Source organism: Rhea pennata, chromosome 10 (assembly GCF_028389875.1).
Source record: "Rhea pennata isolate bPtePen1 chromosome 10, bPtePen1.pri, whole genome shotgun sequence".
Classification (NCBI taxonomy): domain Eukaryota; kingdom Metazoa; phylum Chordata; class Aves; order Rheiformes; family Rheidae; genus Rhea; species Rhea pennata.
The window spans coordinates 20127772-20143850 of record NC_084672.1 but is presented as its reverse complement, the minus strand read 5'-3'; the positions used below and the strand labels follow the sequence as shown (position 1 = coordinate 20143850).

The window sequence follows — 16079 nt, the reverse complement described above, 5'->3', positions numbered from 1 at the left end:
TTTCAGCAATTCAGCCCTCTTGTTATAACATGTCACATGGATTATTGCTCTTAGCTGCAGAATAGTGGAGACTGATGAAAAATTTAGAGGCGTATAAGAGCAAGTGACTGACTCTTGCATCTTGTTATTTGACTAGCCAACAAAATATAACAGAGAAAATAAATCAGAGGTCTTTGCTTCTCTGGCTTAGTATCCCTGTCTCCTTAGCAGCAAGGTGGATGGTGTCTAATTCTTTTCTGTGGACCTCCAATGGTCATTATATTCAGCTTTATACATCTAGTTATCTCCTTGAAAGTAACCCTTTTTTTTCACAATAGAATACAGAATGAAGTGGAGCAGCCTTCTACCATCCAGTCTTTTTACTGCCATCCTGGATTTATGCAAGGAAGGATTTTAATCTGAAACATTTTGTTTATCAGGCCACAACAAATTCTAAAAGGATCTTGCTTATATTAGTATGTTGTGAATTGTGAGAGGGGGAGGAAAAGTGTGTGTTCTTTTATCCAGTTCTTCTTTGAGTTGAACTAAAAATATTTCGTCATCTGAAAATACTCTTTCTAGAATATAAATGGTTTCTTGACAACTGTCACAATTTTTGTGACGTTCTAAATTACTGTAATTTCAAGTTTTGTTTTCATAATCCACTTGATTTTATCCGATTTCTTTGATAACCACAGATGTAATGGTAAAGATTAAAAAAAAAAAGAAGAAGAAAAAAGAAAAGGTAATAAAGTATTATAGCAGTTGAAGACAGAGTTAATGAGTGTTTTTTCTTTTGTCTAAATAGGATCAAGCCTTTGGAGAGCTGGAAAAAAACAGTGATAAATTTTTACTGGGGACATCATCATCAGAAAACAGTCAACCTGCTCATCTTCATGAACTGTTATGTTCACTGCAGAAACAACTGCTGGCTTATTGTCACATCAATAGTGTTAGTGAGGTGTGTGTCTTTATTTGTATTTTTTTAGGGAAAAAAAATTCTTCGGTATACAGGAACTCAGAAATGGGATAAGATTCTTGTGGAAGATAAGTATTTGAAAGTTGCAATGTGTTAAATAACAAATCTTTTAAATATGTTTAGATTATTATTACTATGTTTGATTGTTTCCTTCTAGAATTCCAGCAGTGTAGCTCTGCTTCACAAGCATCTTCAGCTTTTATTGCCTCATGCTACAGATATCTATTCCCGTTCTGCAACGCTGCTTAAGGAAAGCTCTTGGAATGGTAGTGTTGGGGAAAAACTAAGAGGTAAATGGTTGTGGAAAAATTAGTAATGGGAGCACCATCAGCTAAGAGCAGTGAATTAACCTGACAATTATTGTTTGTTTAGATTTAAATAATTAAAAAACTTGTTTATTTTTCCCTGTATCTGTATAAAATAGACATCCCATACCTCCTCAAAAAGAGGAAGCTGACTGCCTACCCTGGTGTAACATCTAGTTCATGATTTTGATCGAATGCTTTGTACGTAGCAAAAGTACAAAGTAGAGAAGATGCTGTCTCTGCAGTCGTCTCAGTTTTGTTAGTTCTAGATGTCATTTTTCTAAGTTACTGAAAAGTAAAGGAGGAAAATATAGAATGGATTTATGATTATTAAACAAAACCTTCAGTTCAGAATATGCAGTTGAGACCTTTGAGATAGCTGAGATATTTTGATGCAATTCTCTGTAACATGTTATGTTGCACTTGGAATATAATTGTAATATTTTTTTTCTCTGTAGATGTAGTTTATGTGTCTGCTGCTGGTAGTATGCTCTCTCAGATTGTCAACTCATTGTTGTTACTGCCAGTGTCAGTAGCTCGGCCTTTGCTGAGTTACCTGCTAGATCTGTTGCCACCTTTAGATCGTCTTAATAGACTGTTACCTGCTGCAGCCCTTTTAGAAGATCAAGAATTACAATGGCCGCTTCATGGTAAGGATAATAAATACACACTTTTAATATGAAATGTAAAGAATGATTAAAAAAAAAACTTGTTATAGTCAAACATTGTAAAATTTTTGAATATATTGACATTGCTTACTATAAAATACTTGAGCTACAGGCAGATTTCTTAATTCTAATGTTATGATGTATTTGCCTTCATGTCAAAGTATTATTTTTGCTTTCTATTATGTAGTGTGATAAAAGTTCAAGTTAATAAATTTGCGTTGTCGATTACCTTTTCTGAACAAGCCACATTAGAAGGTTATGGTGTTAATGAACCAAAAAAAATTGGAGTAAAATGGCAGAAACCTGGAATAGGAGATGTTACACTTATTTTCCAGTTATTGAGTTCTCCATCAGTATCTTGGGCAAAGTTTTCTGCTTATTGAGTGCTGTTTCCAGTATACAGTGAAGAGCATACTGGAGTGGTGTATATAAATCCTGAATGGGAAACCTGTAGAATTAGACCACTAGTGCAGACAGTCTTGTACTGTGAGTCTTTCTCAACGATCTCCTAATGAAAGACCCAACAAGATTTTTGATACAGTTAATGCTGTTAAATTGATTTTGTTATTTCACAATAAGCACCTGCAAGTCATTCACAGGGAAATATTTTGTTATGCTCTTTTCAGGTAAACAGAATGGCTGAAAGGAAAATAACAAAAAACCTTTGATATTTTATTTTGCTGTAATTGAACCAACTGTTTTTTTCGTACAATTCTAAAAAGGTGGTGGTGAAATTGTGGAATTTTCCTTATAAGAAGAAATAGTGATAAGGATGTACTTGGATGTGTATTAGAAGGATGACAAAATCCCAATTGAGATGTAGGTTAACTAATGAACTCCCATGGTGAGGTAAGAAGTAGATACTAGCAGCTCTATCAGAAACGTACTTGAAGAGGAGCGCTGTTGCAGTCCTTCGTCAGAATTAATTTGAAGACAGAACATCTTGCTTGTATCCTCTATTGATGTGTGTTTGCCCAGAGATGCCCAGAGAAATATACATTGGGCAAGCTGTACACTTGGGCAAAGTTTAAAAGAGCCTTTACTTCACTGAGTATGAACAGCCATGTCGTGAATGGTGATGGATTCCACTGGCGATGACATTCCAGTGTTAAGCGATCTATTGGTCCTAACTGCTGTTTCTTCAATTTCCAGGTTGTTGACTGAGGGGTAAGTCTGCTATTAACAGGCAAATGTGAATAAGAGTTGTAATTAATTTTATTAATTTTGGAAATGATTTTAACTCCTGGGCAATGCTGACATGTCTAATTTGGTGGTTCATTGATGATACTTTTAGGTGGACCTGAATTAATTGATCCTGCTGGAGTGCCCTTACCACAGCCTGCCCAGTCTTGGGTATGGCTTGTTGATTTGGAGAGAACTGTAGCTCTGCTTATTGGACGATGTCTTGGCGGCATGCTTCAAGGACCTCCGGTGTCCCCTGAGGAGCAAGACACAGCCTATTGGTTAAAAACACCACTTTTCAGTGATGGAGTGGAAATGGATATTCCTCATTTAGGTAAGGTGTTAAATATTAGCCTGTTGTATTTGTGGATTTGAAATGCATGTTGTAGCTTTTTAATATATTTCAAGCACAAAAGGTTAAGTTACAAGTTGCTGTGGGAGTTGTGCGGCTAGACAGTGTAATACCTAATTTTTAACTTCATAAATTTTATGAATTCAACTGTGCATATGCCTTATGCTGTTTTTTAAGCAAAATCAGAAGTCTTAAGGTAGAGGTCAGTAGCTGAAGTTAGGAAATGCATTTAAATGTTCACTGTATGTGTGTGTAGGATTCTCAGTATTGTGATGATTGGTTGAATTTCATTTATCTTGTAAGAGAAATAATCAGAACATGTCACTACATTTAGGAGAAATACAAAAATATGGGTTTATGTAATGAGCTGCTGTTTCAGTTTTGGGACTTGAGATGAGAAAAGATGGATTTTTGCTATGACAAGTTACAGATAGCAGGTTGTAACTTGAGGTGGGCAAGTTGAAGAAGAGAATAAAACTGTCAGTTTTTTAAAATACAGGGTTAATAACATTTTCATCAGTTAACTGGATGATAGGCTAGAACCTCCATCAAATTCAAAGATGACACCAAACTGGAGGGATTGGTACTGTAGGGCAGGGCTGCCATTCAGCAAAACCTCAGCAGACTGAGTGGGCTTACAGGACTTCAGGAAATTCAGGAAAGACAAATGCAAGGTCTTGTACCTGGAATGGAATAGCCCCATACAAGAGTGCTTGCTGGGGGGCTGCCTCACTAGGTAAAGCAGAAAGATGAGGGGTCCTGGTGGGGAGCAGTTTGTATATGTCAGCAGTGTACCCCTGTAGAGATGAAGGCTAACCATGTACTAGGTTATATTGGCCTGCACCTAGGCAGAGAGGTCTAGGGAAATCATTATTCCCCCTACTTGGCACTCAGGAGGTTCTGTCTGGAATACTAAATCCAGTTTTGGGGCCTCCAGTACAAGTGAGATCTTGACAAGCTGGAGCAAGTTCATGGGTGTGCCTCTGAGATGGTTGAGGCTGCAGCACATGAGGTGAGGAATGGCTGAGGCAACTGGATTTTTTTAGCCTGACCAAGAGAAGACAAAGAAAGAATCTAGCTGTAGTCCTGCATGACCTGAAGTTCTGCAAAGAAAGTGGAGCCACATCCTTTGGAAAGGTGCAAAGTGAAAGGATAATAGGCAACAGTAATAAATTGCAGTAAGAGAAATCTTGATTGGAAAAAAAGGAAAATGTGCTTCGCAGTGAGGGTGATAAAACACAGAAACAGGTTCAGAGTAGATTGTTTCAAAACATTATTTACATGACAGTACTTTGAACAGGATGAGTAGTTGAAGATGCAGTAATTGCAGCTATATGACTATATAACTGCAAATCCAGTGACTGGATAACACTTTCTTCTAGATCTTTGTACGTTTTACATAAATTGTAACACTGACTCATTTCTGCTTATCTAACTTTCGAGTTTCTAGTCAGACAATGAAGCTCATTGTTTTTTTCACTTGAATGTAAAGAGAATAAGCTGTTTTATAAGGTGCTAAAGGTAGATGTGTATAAGCCTCATAATTTGCAATTTCATTCCTTAACTATGTCCTTTCTGTTAGACAAATGCATGAGCTCCTTATTAGAAGTGGCCCTCTCTGGAAATGAGGAACAGAAGCCATTTGATTATAAGTTGAGACCTGAGATTACTGTCTATGTTGATTTGGCCTTGGGTTGTACAAAAGAGCCAGCACGAAGCCTCTGGATCAGTATGCAAGACTATGCTGTTAGTAAAGGTAAGTTGTTGAAAAAATATGTATGTTAAAATTATATTACATGTTTCAACTACATGCCTAGCAGAGCATTGTATTTTCTTTGGCAGCTGCCTTTAATTCTTAACGATAAACTTATTTTAGTGTCATGTTTCAAGGTCTGTCTTTTCCCTATTCTATATTTGTTTTTGGTATGTATTCTTCCAGTGTCAGACAAACATGCAGTTCAGTATTCTTCTTTCTAAATCGGAAAAAAAGAGAATCTTGTTTGCTGGCTCAATTGCTTGCGTTTCTGCTGCATGATTTTCCTAGAAGAGCAGGCTGAAACTTGCAGTTAGAAAGAAAGATTGATGAGAGAGGGTGGGGGGGAATGGAGAAGGCAAAATAACTCACAAAATATATTAGGAACAGGACCAATGGGGAAGTCATCCTCTGTTTTCCAGTCTCTGGTTGTTACAGGCAATGTTCTTACTGCTTGTTGCCTGTAATCTGGATTCCCACCCTGACTCCCAGGCCCCGTTTGAAGGAGATGCACTGAGCACTGCTGTCATACTGTTGTTACAGTATGCTGTTTCCACCTCTGCTGGAGACAGAGGTCGTTTGCTTAATCTCTGGCCAAGCTGGGCCAGACCAAGAGGACAGCAAATGGTGTTGCGTGCGTGTTCAGGAAAAAAAATGTAGAATTCTGTTGCCAGTAAGAATTACAGGAAAAAACTGTTGGTTTGGCCAGTTGCGAAATCTAAGATGGAAGGGCAAATCTGTGCGATTTTGGATATGGAGTTGAGTGTTTTAGAAGCAGGTATAGTCCTGCTCTGCTTGCAGCGCCGGCTGCCCGAAGGCTGTGTGGTGGCGATTCAGACAGCATCAAATGCAAAGGCTTGTTGCGGAGCAAGTGTCTAAGCTGTGTACTTATGTGGCCGGATGGGTCTTTGTAATTTCCAAAGCATTTTACCGGTATTCATAACCAGTATTTAATAAGAAAAATATTTTTATAAAAAAAAATTATGTAGGTAGAAAGCTTTTTTGTTTGTTTGTTTCAGGAAAAATTGTGACACTTCATCCAGACTTCCTTGGCAGTAAGGTTATTTTGTAGCAGAACAACATTGTTTATAATATAATGGTCCTTTTTTTAAAGTGGAGCTTTTTTTTTTTTTTGCTTTGATTTGAAAGTATCTGTTTCTGGAAATACTGAAGAAATCTTGATATTTAAAACTTGAAAATGTCTCTTGCTAATATTACCAGTGAAGCTTGTGCCTTAAGCCCTGCTAAAGTCAATAGACAAGTGTCCTAATGGAGATGAGACTTTTTCATTTTAAGTTAGTCTGTGCAATAATTTCTAAGTCCAATTTCAACCACATGTAAGGGAGCAGTAGGTCTCCAAAGTACTATTTTTGGATAAATTTCACATATATCCATGCCTGGATAAAAGAAAGAAATTTGATTCAGTATGCTTGCTTGGAAAAGAGGTTGCAGCTTAAGTTTAGTGGTTACCAGCTCTCTTTGACTCACTGTCTGGCCAGTTTGTATGCAGCTCCTTGGCTGACTACAACAGATGAGTACCTTTAGTAGATCAAAACATGTTTGTCTCTGAAGCAGTATATGTGTGAATTATTGATGTTAAATTTATTTCTTAAACATTAAATTTACTTATAAATTGGAAGATGTAAATGAGTAAAATGTTTTTCATGATGTAATTGAAAATGTATTTATTTGTTGGAAATGTTAGCCAGTTTTGATGAATCCTTTCTGTTTTCAGATTGGGATACTGCAACCTTAAGTAATGAATCACTGCTAGATACTGTGTCCAGATTTGTTCTTGCAGCTCTTCTGAAACATACGAGTTTACTTAGCCAAGCCTGTGGTGAGAGCAGGCAAGTAACTTAAAGCTGCCTTTAAAAGCTCAATTACAATTTTCAAGAGAAAGTTTATAGGATCTTTTGAGTTTTGGATCTCTTCTCTTTGTAGGTACCAGCCTGGCAAAGCCTTAGCAGAAGTATACCGTTGTGTATATAAAGTTCGAAGTCGCTTGCTTGCTTGCAAGAACATGGAGCTTATTCAGACAAGATCATCCTCAAGGGACAGATGGGTAAGAGTGGAAATGTATTTTCAATTCTTTAGGATTTACAAATGAATTCAGTACATAGCTCAACATATTCAAATATTAGTTTCATTTATGTTGCAGGATTCTTTTTTCAATTCAAAATTTTTCAGGATTTTTTGAAAGGAAAATCCTGAATACATAATTAAAGGTCCATTAATCTATGGTAGATGTAGTAACATGTCAACTTAAGCAAATTATTGACAGTATTTGAATAGAGCAGTTTGAAGCCTAAATTTAGTTGTAAACATAGCATTAGTATGCTGTACCACAGGATTCTAAAGTCTGATGTAGATTGAGTAGCTGTGTTGAGGTAACATCCAATGGTTGTTAAAGCATTTGATGCTGAAGTCCCAGATGTTTGACAAATGAGTCTTTAAGCATTGCAAGCAGATGATACTTTTCTGCAAATAATTTGAATAACAATTACAAAGAAAACTTAAGTTTCCCAACTTGGGACATAAACAGTTATCTTCTTGTTTATTTCACACAATACCTGAAGTATCTTTTGATAGGGGAAAACTTTTTTTAAATGCCTTATGTCTATTATATTAAGTTTTTTATTTTGGTGAGAAGTAATTTCACTATAGAATTATTATTATTATTTTTAAATCAAGATGTTAGATAACCAGGAATCTGCTGATGTTGATACTCAAGAACATTCTTTTACTCGTACAATTGATGAGGAAGCAGAACTGGAGGAGCAGGCAGAACGAGATCGAGAAGAAGGACACCCAGAACAAGAAGACGAAGAAGAGGAAAGAGAGCATGAAGTTATGACAGCTGGTAGTAAGTACTAGTTACACATGTAAACGTTGTAATATGCTTTGGAACAACAATATATTTTCCTGTCAAAGGGAAAGTGAGGAGATGACTAAAAAGATTCTAAAGGTTTTGTCTGGATAAACTTTGTGAAAAGTTTATTTTTATAAAATGATAGTGCTTTGTTTTTGGATCAGAGGAGCGTTAACACAAGGGAATGTGAATGCTAGGCAAATGGTCTGCCTGTATGGGCAGTTCTCAGGGTATCTGACATATATATTAACACTTCTTATATATACTGACTGTCAGACTAATAGGCTTCATATTCTTTTCTCTGAAATTCCATTTAATACATCTCTTGAATTTCCATCAGTATGCATATATGAAATTTATTACTATGTCTACATGTGTTAAACAATCTTGTGTATAATATACTGAGGGGTTTTCTTACTCTGAAGATTGGAAACAAAGTTGTTCACTGCTGAATGAAATTGTTCAATTTTTTATAAGAGTGAACTGATTGGATTGGAATTCAGTTGTGTCATTGAATATATTCTTGAATTTTTTTATTTAGGTTTTTAGTTGAAGTTGGATATCTGTAGTAATATTTGCAGTATTTTCTTAAGGGTTTTCTAAAAAGCTTGATTAATCCTTTAAAAGGGTATCTTGGAAAAGGTGGCTGGCTTGGACTTGTAATTAATTTTTCCTACTTTAGTCAAGCGGCGTCCGGTCCTACCTGGTTGTTTTTTGTATTGTTATCCCAGTATCCTCAGAGCTGGAAAACATGTTAGCCTTGGAAAAATTGATGTAGAATATATGTAACTTCAAAAATGGAATTAGATGACTTGAAAAGTTTTCCATAGATATTTAAGCCTGTCTGCCCCCTCACCCCAGCCTCCAACCACTATTCCTCCAGATACTGTTTTCTCTTTCCACTATTTACTGTCATCACTTACTTTGCTGGCAGTGCTTATATTCCCCATTAAGACTCCCATATTCCTGTTTAGGATCTGGTAGATCAAAATACGTGTTACACCTTTGGTTTGTGTATAATGTGTCATTATATCCACAATGCATTAGACTTTACTGAAATTGTACTGTATAGTGCATATGGAGAATATGATTTATGCTTCCAGAATGTCTACGCATGTGTTGCCTGCTCAGTATATCCAATTTTGCTGCTTCTTATTTAGTCTTTCTGGTCAGTGTTGTCAAATTCTTCATGAACAGTATTTCTGGGTAGAGTAAAGGAAATGTATCCAGAAAATTCCAGACATTAAGTAATGTGACATGCAGAAATAAGTAGGGAGAAGGTGACCATCTTTAGCTGAAGATCCTTAGGGAGCTGATTCCAACATGCAGAGTCTGTTTTGTGTCCTCAATGTCTTGCTGATTCCAACTAGTAGCAACAATGGAGGAAAGTTTGAATTTACGTTTGCCTCTGCAAAGGGGAACTGAACCTTCTAAACAAATCATCAAGCCAGGAGAACCTTAGGTCTTTGGGCAAAGATGATACAGTTGCTCACGCAACTTCTTTGGAAGAATCTAGCATGTGAAACAACAGTGGAATTAAGTAAAGTGAAGGCTAAGAATTTTGATAGTGTATTGTACTGACTGAAGCTAATAAAAGCCTGAAACAATTTCAACATTGAATTATAAATGTCTATTCCAGAGAACAGCGTATCTACAGACTCACTACCTAATCTCTTTTTATGTTATTCCAACAGGAATTGGGTTGCAATAAGATACTGATAAGTGTTTAGTGTTCTGTCACATTATATTTGTCGTCTTGTTTTTAAACTTAATTTTGTAGTAATGCTTAATTTAACCTGTTTGTGTGACTTCTTTTGTAGCTTTGTATTATTAATATATTCTTTCACTGTTGGAAAAATATTTGTTGTCATTTCTAGTGGAGCAATTTTTCACCTAAGCGACAGATGAATATTTTGTTCTTTGGAGCTTTGTCTGGGAGTTAAGACTTTCTTTTTGTTTTGCACATTACAGAAATATTTCAGTGTTTCCTATCAGCCCGTGAAGTAGCTCGCAGTCGGGATCGAGATAGGATGAACACTGGAACGGGGACCAGACTTGATGATCAACCTCCTCAGTCCCAGCAGGAGCGAAGAATCAGCACTGATCTGACGGAAGGTCAAGATGTGTATACTGCTGCATGCAACTCTGTGATCCACAGGTGTGCCTTGTTAATCTTAGGAGTAAGCCCCGTTATTGAGGAGATCCAGAAGCGAAGGGAGGATGGACAGTTACAGCAACCTCCCTCTAGTACTCCTGAGGGGATTGGACTCATGACGAGGTGAGATTCGCTGATTACTTAGAAATTGTTTGCTCTTCTGTGCTTTCTTTATGATTGGTTAAATAACCTCAGCTTTCCTCTAAGAATTATTAGAAAATTTTTTAAAGGAAGATTTTTCCCTAGAGCAGTGTTGATGGTTTTTGTTGAGAATAGTGTTTTCTTTCAATTTTTTTGCTCACACGGGCAAAACCTTATTAAGAGTTTGAGGGAGTTTTATTCTGTGATGCCCATATTTATTTTTCAAAGTTGGGCTTAGCAGTGCAGACAAGTTATAATGAAGTCCAGTTCCTCTGATGTACAGGTAATCTGATGCAATTGAAAAATTGCTTATTTTTTTCTGAATCTCATTTATGTGTGTTTTTTTTTTTATTACTGTAATTGTATTTTCTTAAGCCTTAGCAGAGATATAACAGTGACTAAAAATAGACTTGGATGAAAAATGTAGGATATGTTTGAAAGTAAGTTTCAAACTTCTTATGAAAAAAGTATCATTTGTGATTGATGCCTAATATCTTGACGTTAGCAAGACAATTTTGCTGAGTGTAGGAGAATAACAAAATAAAGCCCGATAGTTCCTTCAACTGGAGAAGTATATAAGGAGTATAAATACTATATTAATTTTTATAACCTAGGATAGTCTTGGTAACACAGTGTTATTTTAAACTTGGTCCATTTTAGTTTTTATTCCAAAAAAATCTGTGTGTGTGTGTAATTGTTAAATTTGATTTATTTGGATACAGCTCTTGGTATAGCTGTTGCTGCTGGTGAGCTTCTGACTCTACTTAAGGTTTTAATTTACTGAAACTCTGCTCTGACCAATTTTTCAGTTGTATTTAAAATGAAGTTTTTAATGGAAAGTTCAGAAAGGAATTATTTATATTCAGTACCCTTTTATTCTTTTTGCCTCTTTTTTGAAAATCCAGTCCCTAAAGTAGGGGTGGCTGTCTCTGTCATTGTTAAAATGTCTTTCATTTCCAGTATTTCAACTTTAGGATGCATTTTATGGGTGGGTTTTTAGTAAGTTCAGTGCTTTTTCACACACTTACTCTATCTCTTGTTTTCTTGTCTTTTGAGTTCAGAAAAACCATATATGCATCCAAATATAAATTATTTACAAGGTGCTTGAATGATCAGTCATTTGAGGCTGCCAACAGTTCAGTTGGCCAGTAAGGATGTGAAGAAGTAACAAAGTTTACTAATATGCTTCATCTGAATAATAACTGAAACCATCAAAACACTTTTTCTTTCCTTCTGTTTTGTGGTCTTGTGATGTTCTGTGATAGTCTTCTCCCCTGCAAAACCTGTGGTACCTGCTGAATTTGACTATTAACTATTGTATTTGCCTAATATAAATATTTTCTTTGTGTATGCATGTGAGGCAGGAGTGAAAGTCTTACTGCAGAGAGTCGCTCAGTCCATGCAAACTCAAACTATAGACTGATTAAGTCGAGAAGTGAATCTGATTTATCTCAACCAGAATCAGATGAAGAAGGTTATTCATTGGTAGGTAAATTAGCAGTATTATATATTTAGAGATTATAGATGTGTTTTCTAGGTGAATTCTAGGTGATTCATGTTAAACACTTGTCATTTGTTTAGTATCATTGTGCTTCAGTATAGAGAAGATCACTGCCAACAATAGCACTGTTAAAAGAAAGTAATTGTGGTAAAAAGCAATTTAAATTATTATGGTTCTGTTAACTTCCTTATTTTTGGGGTGAGTGATGCATGTTAAACAAGCAAATGTTATGAACCACATATATTTTAAAAAGTTGTGGTTTTTTTTTTATTTTATTTTTATTAAAAGGATCTCACTTCCCGTAAAGGATTTATGTAAATAGTTTTTTGGTATACTAAATGTTTTTGATTCCCTACTGCATTTATTTATGGCAGTTATTTACAGTAAGCAATGTTTTTCTTGAATAGTATTTTGTGCTTTTGTATGTTATTTTCATTAACTTAGATTGTTTTAATGAAGAAAATGTGCTCTTCAATCTCATTTTACTTGGGCTTTCGTAAGCTTTTCAGTGCTTAATCTTGGTGAACTTTTTTGTTGTTCACTTAAAGAAATGATGTCTTTATTAATCTTTTAATTTAGAGTGGAAGACGAAATGTTGATTTGGATTTGGCATCATCACATAGAAAAAGGGGTAAGTATTTTTGTTGTTTACCTAGTGAGTATTGATCTGAATATTTTAATAATCATTAGATTAAAATTTCATTTGCCATTAAATACAGTACATAAATGTCAATCAGGATGTTAAATCTGAGTATTAAACCTTTTTTATAACTATTAACTGCTCTTTATTGTGGTAAGATCTATTGCTCAGTGGCTTGGTTTTAGTATTTCCTAGGTTATAACTATTTCTTCCAGTTTCTAGTATTTTGATGTTCCTTTGAAGCAAGTGAGGATTTCTATGGTGAGTTCAAATGAATAAAGAACTTTCATTCTGTTTTCACTCACTTGAATTTAGCAAGAAAACACTGTCAGAGAAATTCAGGAACAAGTGGAGTTACCTACTCTTGGGCTAACAATGAAGTTTTCCCATAAAACATGCTTGCACATTTGGTTCTAATCCAGAAAATAAGGCTTAGTTTGTGCACCATCTCAACACCAGCGCATTTACAGAATCAAACAACCACTTCTCCCGTTACTGCAATATAAAACAAATTTTTAGCTTTTGTGCTACTTGTTGTTGCTACTTCATTCTGGGGATTCTCAGTGAGATTCTTCAAAGATGATAGTGGAGGGAGCAAAGACTGTATTTTTTTATACAGAGCCATTTTACCATGAAGTCCAACTTTTCTCTGAACAATGCACAATCTTTGCTGGAATCATGAATAATTTCTGTTGCATGATTTCTGCTAAAATGTTAGGGAAAGTTTAACAGGAATTATATTGGGTTACGATATGTTTGAATTTGAGTAACCTACATTCTGTTGGGTAACTTGTGAGTTCTAGTTTAATAACCTTCATTCTTAAGCAAAGTACTGAGAAGCTGCTTGCTTTATAAAAGCCTCTTGGAATTGTAAAATAAACTTGATCAGTGACAAAACTTATTATACTTAAGTTTGTGAAGTCATATGGAAATGAATTCCTTGTATATTGTTGAACCAGTTCAGCAAGTAAGAGCTGTTCCTGTTGTGCCAGTGCGATGTCTGTTAGCGTTCTCAGTATTAGGAGAGCTGATAGAGTCTCTGTGAGTGCCCTGATCTGCAGTATATTCTTTGAAACCACCATTTTTCAGTGTTATTGATTATCTTATGTATGTATCTTTACAACTTTGTAATCTCTCTCCTTTACGTCCTAAAAGTGCTCTAGGAAATCATCCTATCTTAGATCTTAAGGTATACCATATCTTACAGATTATGGCTCCTGAACTGCTAGTTAGAATGAGTAAGTTTTTTTGGTCATGGGCTCCAGGAAATAAGGAATATACAAGAATAGACTTTATCATACAACCAGTCTAAAGAAGCAGCTTTTTACTATACAAAAAGGTTCTGCACCAGCCACGTAATACTGAGTAGAAATGAGGATAGCGGCAGTCAATCTATCCTGAACCTAAAGTAGCTCAGATAGGTCATTTGCAAACTGAAAACGAACATTGTGACACTATCTTCTGCCACCTGTTCTCTGGAACTGGAGGGGTTATTTTCCTGTCCCATGATACTTGCTTCCTCATACCAATCATACAGGAAGTTACTGATTTTTACATTGCACATCAGAATCATTATCAATAAAAGGTACAATATTTTGCAAGTTAGTAGCTACAATATCTCAACATTCCTTAGAATGGCTTATTCATTTCAGGAATATTACAGGTTTTGTTTAGTCTGATATTTGCAAGTGGATGTTGATCAGCATACACAAATGAAAATCTTCTGTCAGATGGTATGACTGTGTTTTAGTTGATGCCCGATACTAGACACAACCAGTAAATGTAGGATTCATTTTCTTCGAAACATTCCTGCCATTACATCAGTGAGAGGAGAAGATCTACAAAGATCTGTGTGATCAAGAGGACAAGATATTCAGCTTGGTTCTGTTCAAGGTCTTTCATTCCGTCTGAAATGTCTGGTTGCTGTAATCCTAGCTGATCTTCTAGAACTGCAGCTTGTGCTTGTATTTGGTCAAGATGTAAATTGCAGCCATTATGGGTTGTTCGCTAATTGTAACATAGGCAGTAGTCTGAAGTATGAGACACTGAAGTGCTTATCAAGGGTGTTCTGACTGGTAAAACCTCTTCAGTCCCTTCTTTATTCTTCTAACATGCCTTTATGTGTGCTAATGAAGGAGGCATTTATGTTCATAGTTACCTCAGCTGGGAGAATAGGAGGAATCTGAATTCTTGCAGCATATTGTTATTCTTCTGTGCACCATCCAAAGTTGCTGGCAAAGCAGATTAAGAATTTCCATCTAAATGAGCAATCTGCATTTGAATTTGCTACACTAGTTAAGAACTGGAGGATTAGAAGAACCCTAGTCTCCTGTTTATGGCAAGTAAAACACTGCAAAGAGATGAGTACAGATGGCTACAGCATTGTTCCTAAAGATGTTCTCTGACTGGATTTCTAAATACCACCAAAGATGGATTCTCCTGAAACAGCCAGTAGACATTTAAATGAGAAATTAGCAGCTTATTTTTAATTATAGTTTTCTGTGAGATGTCCTTTCTATATGCGTATTTGTGTCTTATGCTCCTAGGACTTCCACATATGATCTGCTTTTGAGTGGAGGGCGTTACGCTCTCTGCAGAAGGGACAAGGAAATGAAGGAAATACGCATGCTATGGGGCGCTAGAGGAGATCTCTAATTAAAGTGCAGAATATAGTCATGCATTACAGCAGAAGTGTACATGAGAAACATTTCTCAAATTGTATTTAGCATTAAGTATATCCTCCTTTTTATTTTTCTTGTTACTTCTCATGTAGAAATGGAGATTATTACTGCTTTAAGAAACTTTCAGCTTTTCAAATTGTTGCAGGATTGAATGTTAGGTTGGCATAGTTATGTGGTGGGAAAAAAGTGGGGTCTTACAGTACCACATGAATCACTTCTCATTTCTTTTGTTTGAACGCTTATTATTTAAGCAAAGAAAGAAAACAAATTTAATCATGTTTCATTTTGTTTGTGGACTTTAGACTGATATCTTGCTGCAGTTTACAGCAGTCCCTTGAAGACATTTGTTCTTCTGAATGTGTCTCCCTAAACTACGTGAAGAAAGTTGACAAGCGGTACTAATTTGGAAGTCAGTTTGTTTTTGGAAGAGATTTCCTTCTGTCACCATTTTTTTTTCCTATAGGCTGTACTTTTGTGGAGGCTTAACAGGGAATTTTCCCTAGAACGAATCTCCTCATTATATAGGCATGAGGTTCCTCCTGTCTCCTCTTCATAGTTTACTAGAATTTAACCACCCTGCTTGCTGTAGAACCTCTGAGGAAAAGAGAAGTCCTCTCACAGTATTACAGACATGTTTTCTAGGTAGATTCTTGTTAATCTAACTGTAAAACTTCATGTTTTCCAGCTAGATTCAGGTGAAGCATGACAGCTATTAAAGTGAGATTTAAATGTCAGGCTGCAAGTCTTGTATTTATGTAGTTACATGTATTTATCAAAGTATAAATAACAGTATAAATGGCATCCAGTATGTGATTATGGGTTACCTAATGTACCCTGTTCTTGGGGAGAATATGCCCAGTGTTCAGTAAGG

General features: G+C 35.9%; 1 protein-coding gene across 9 annotated transcripts in view; it reads left to right on the top strand.

The window, feature by feature from the left end:
* Window positions 1-16079, top strand: part of HERC1 (HECT and RLD domain containing E3 ubiquitin protein ligase family member 1) — a 104273-nt gene that overhangs the window by 33685 nt on the left and 54509 nt on the right. For 8 of the 9 annotated variants that reach the window (XM_062584069.1, XM_062584068.1, XM_062584072.1 and 5 more), the window contains exons 16-26: window positions 788-940; window positions 1116-1248; window positions 1722-1913; window positions 3226-3447; window positions 5048-5221; window positions 6954-7068; window positions 7163-7283; window positions 7913-8084; window positions 10062-10368; window positions 11751-11871; window positions 12467-12518. In XM_062584069.1, the coding sequence (XP_062440053.1) occupies window positions 788-940; window positions 1116-1248; window positions 1722-1913; window positions 3226-3447; window positions 5048-5221; window positions 6954-7068; window positions 7163-7283; window positions 7913-8084; window positions 10062-10368; window positions 11751-11871; window positions 12467-12518 (1762 nt within the window). The remainder of the gene's footprint in view (window positions 1-787; window positions 941-1115; window positions 1249-1721; window positions 1914-3225; window positions 3448-5047; window positions 5222-6953; window positions 7069-7162; window positions 7284-7912; window positions 8085-10061; window positions 10369-11750; window positions 11872-12466; window positions 12519-16079) is intronic. The other variant, XM_062584074.1, reaches the window with a different exon arrangement.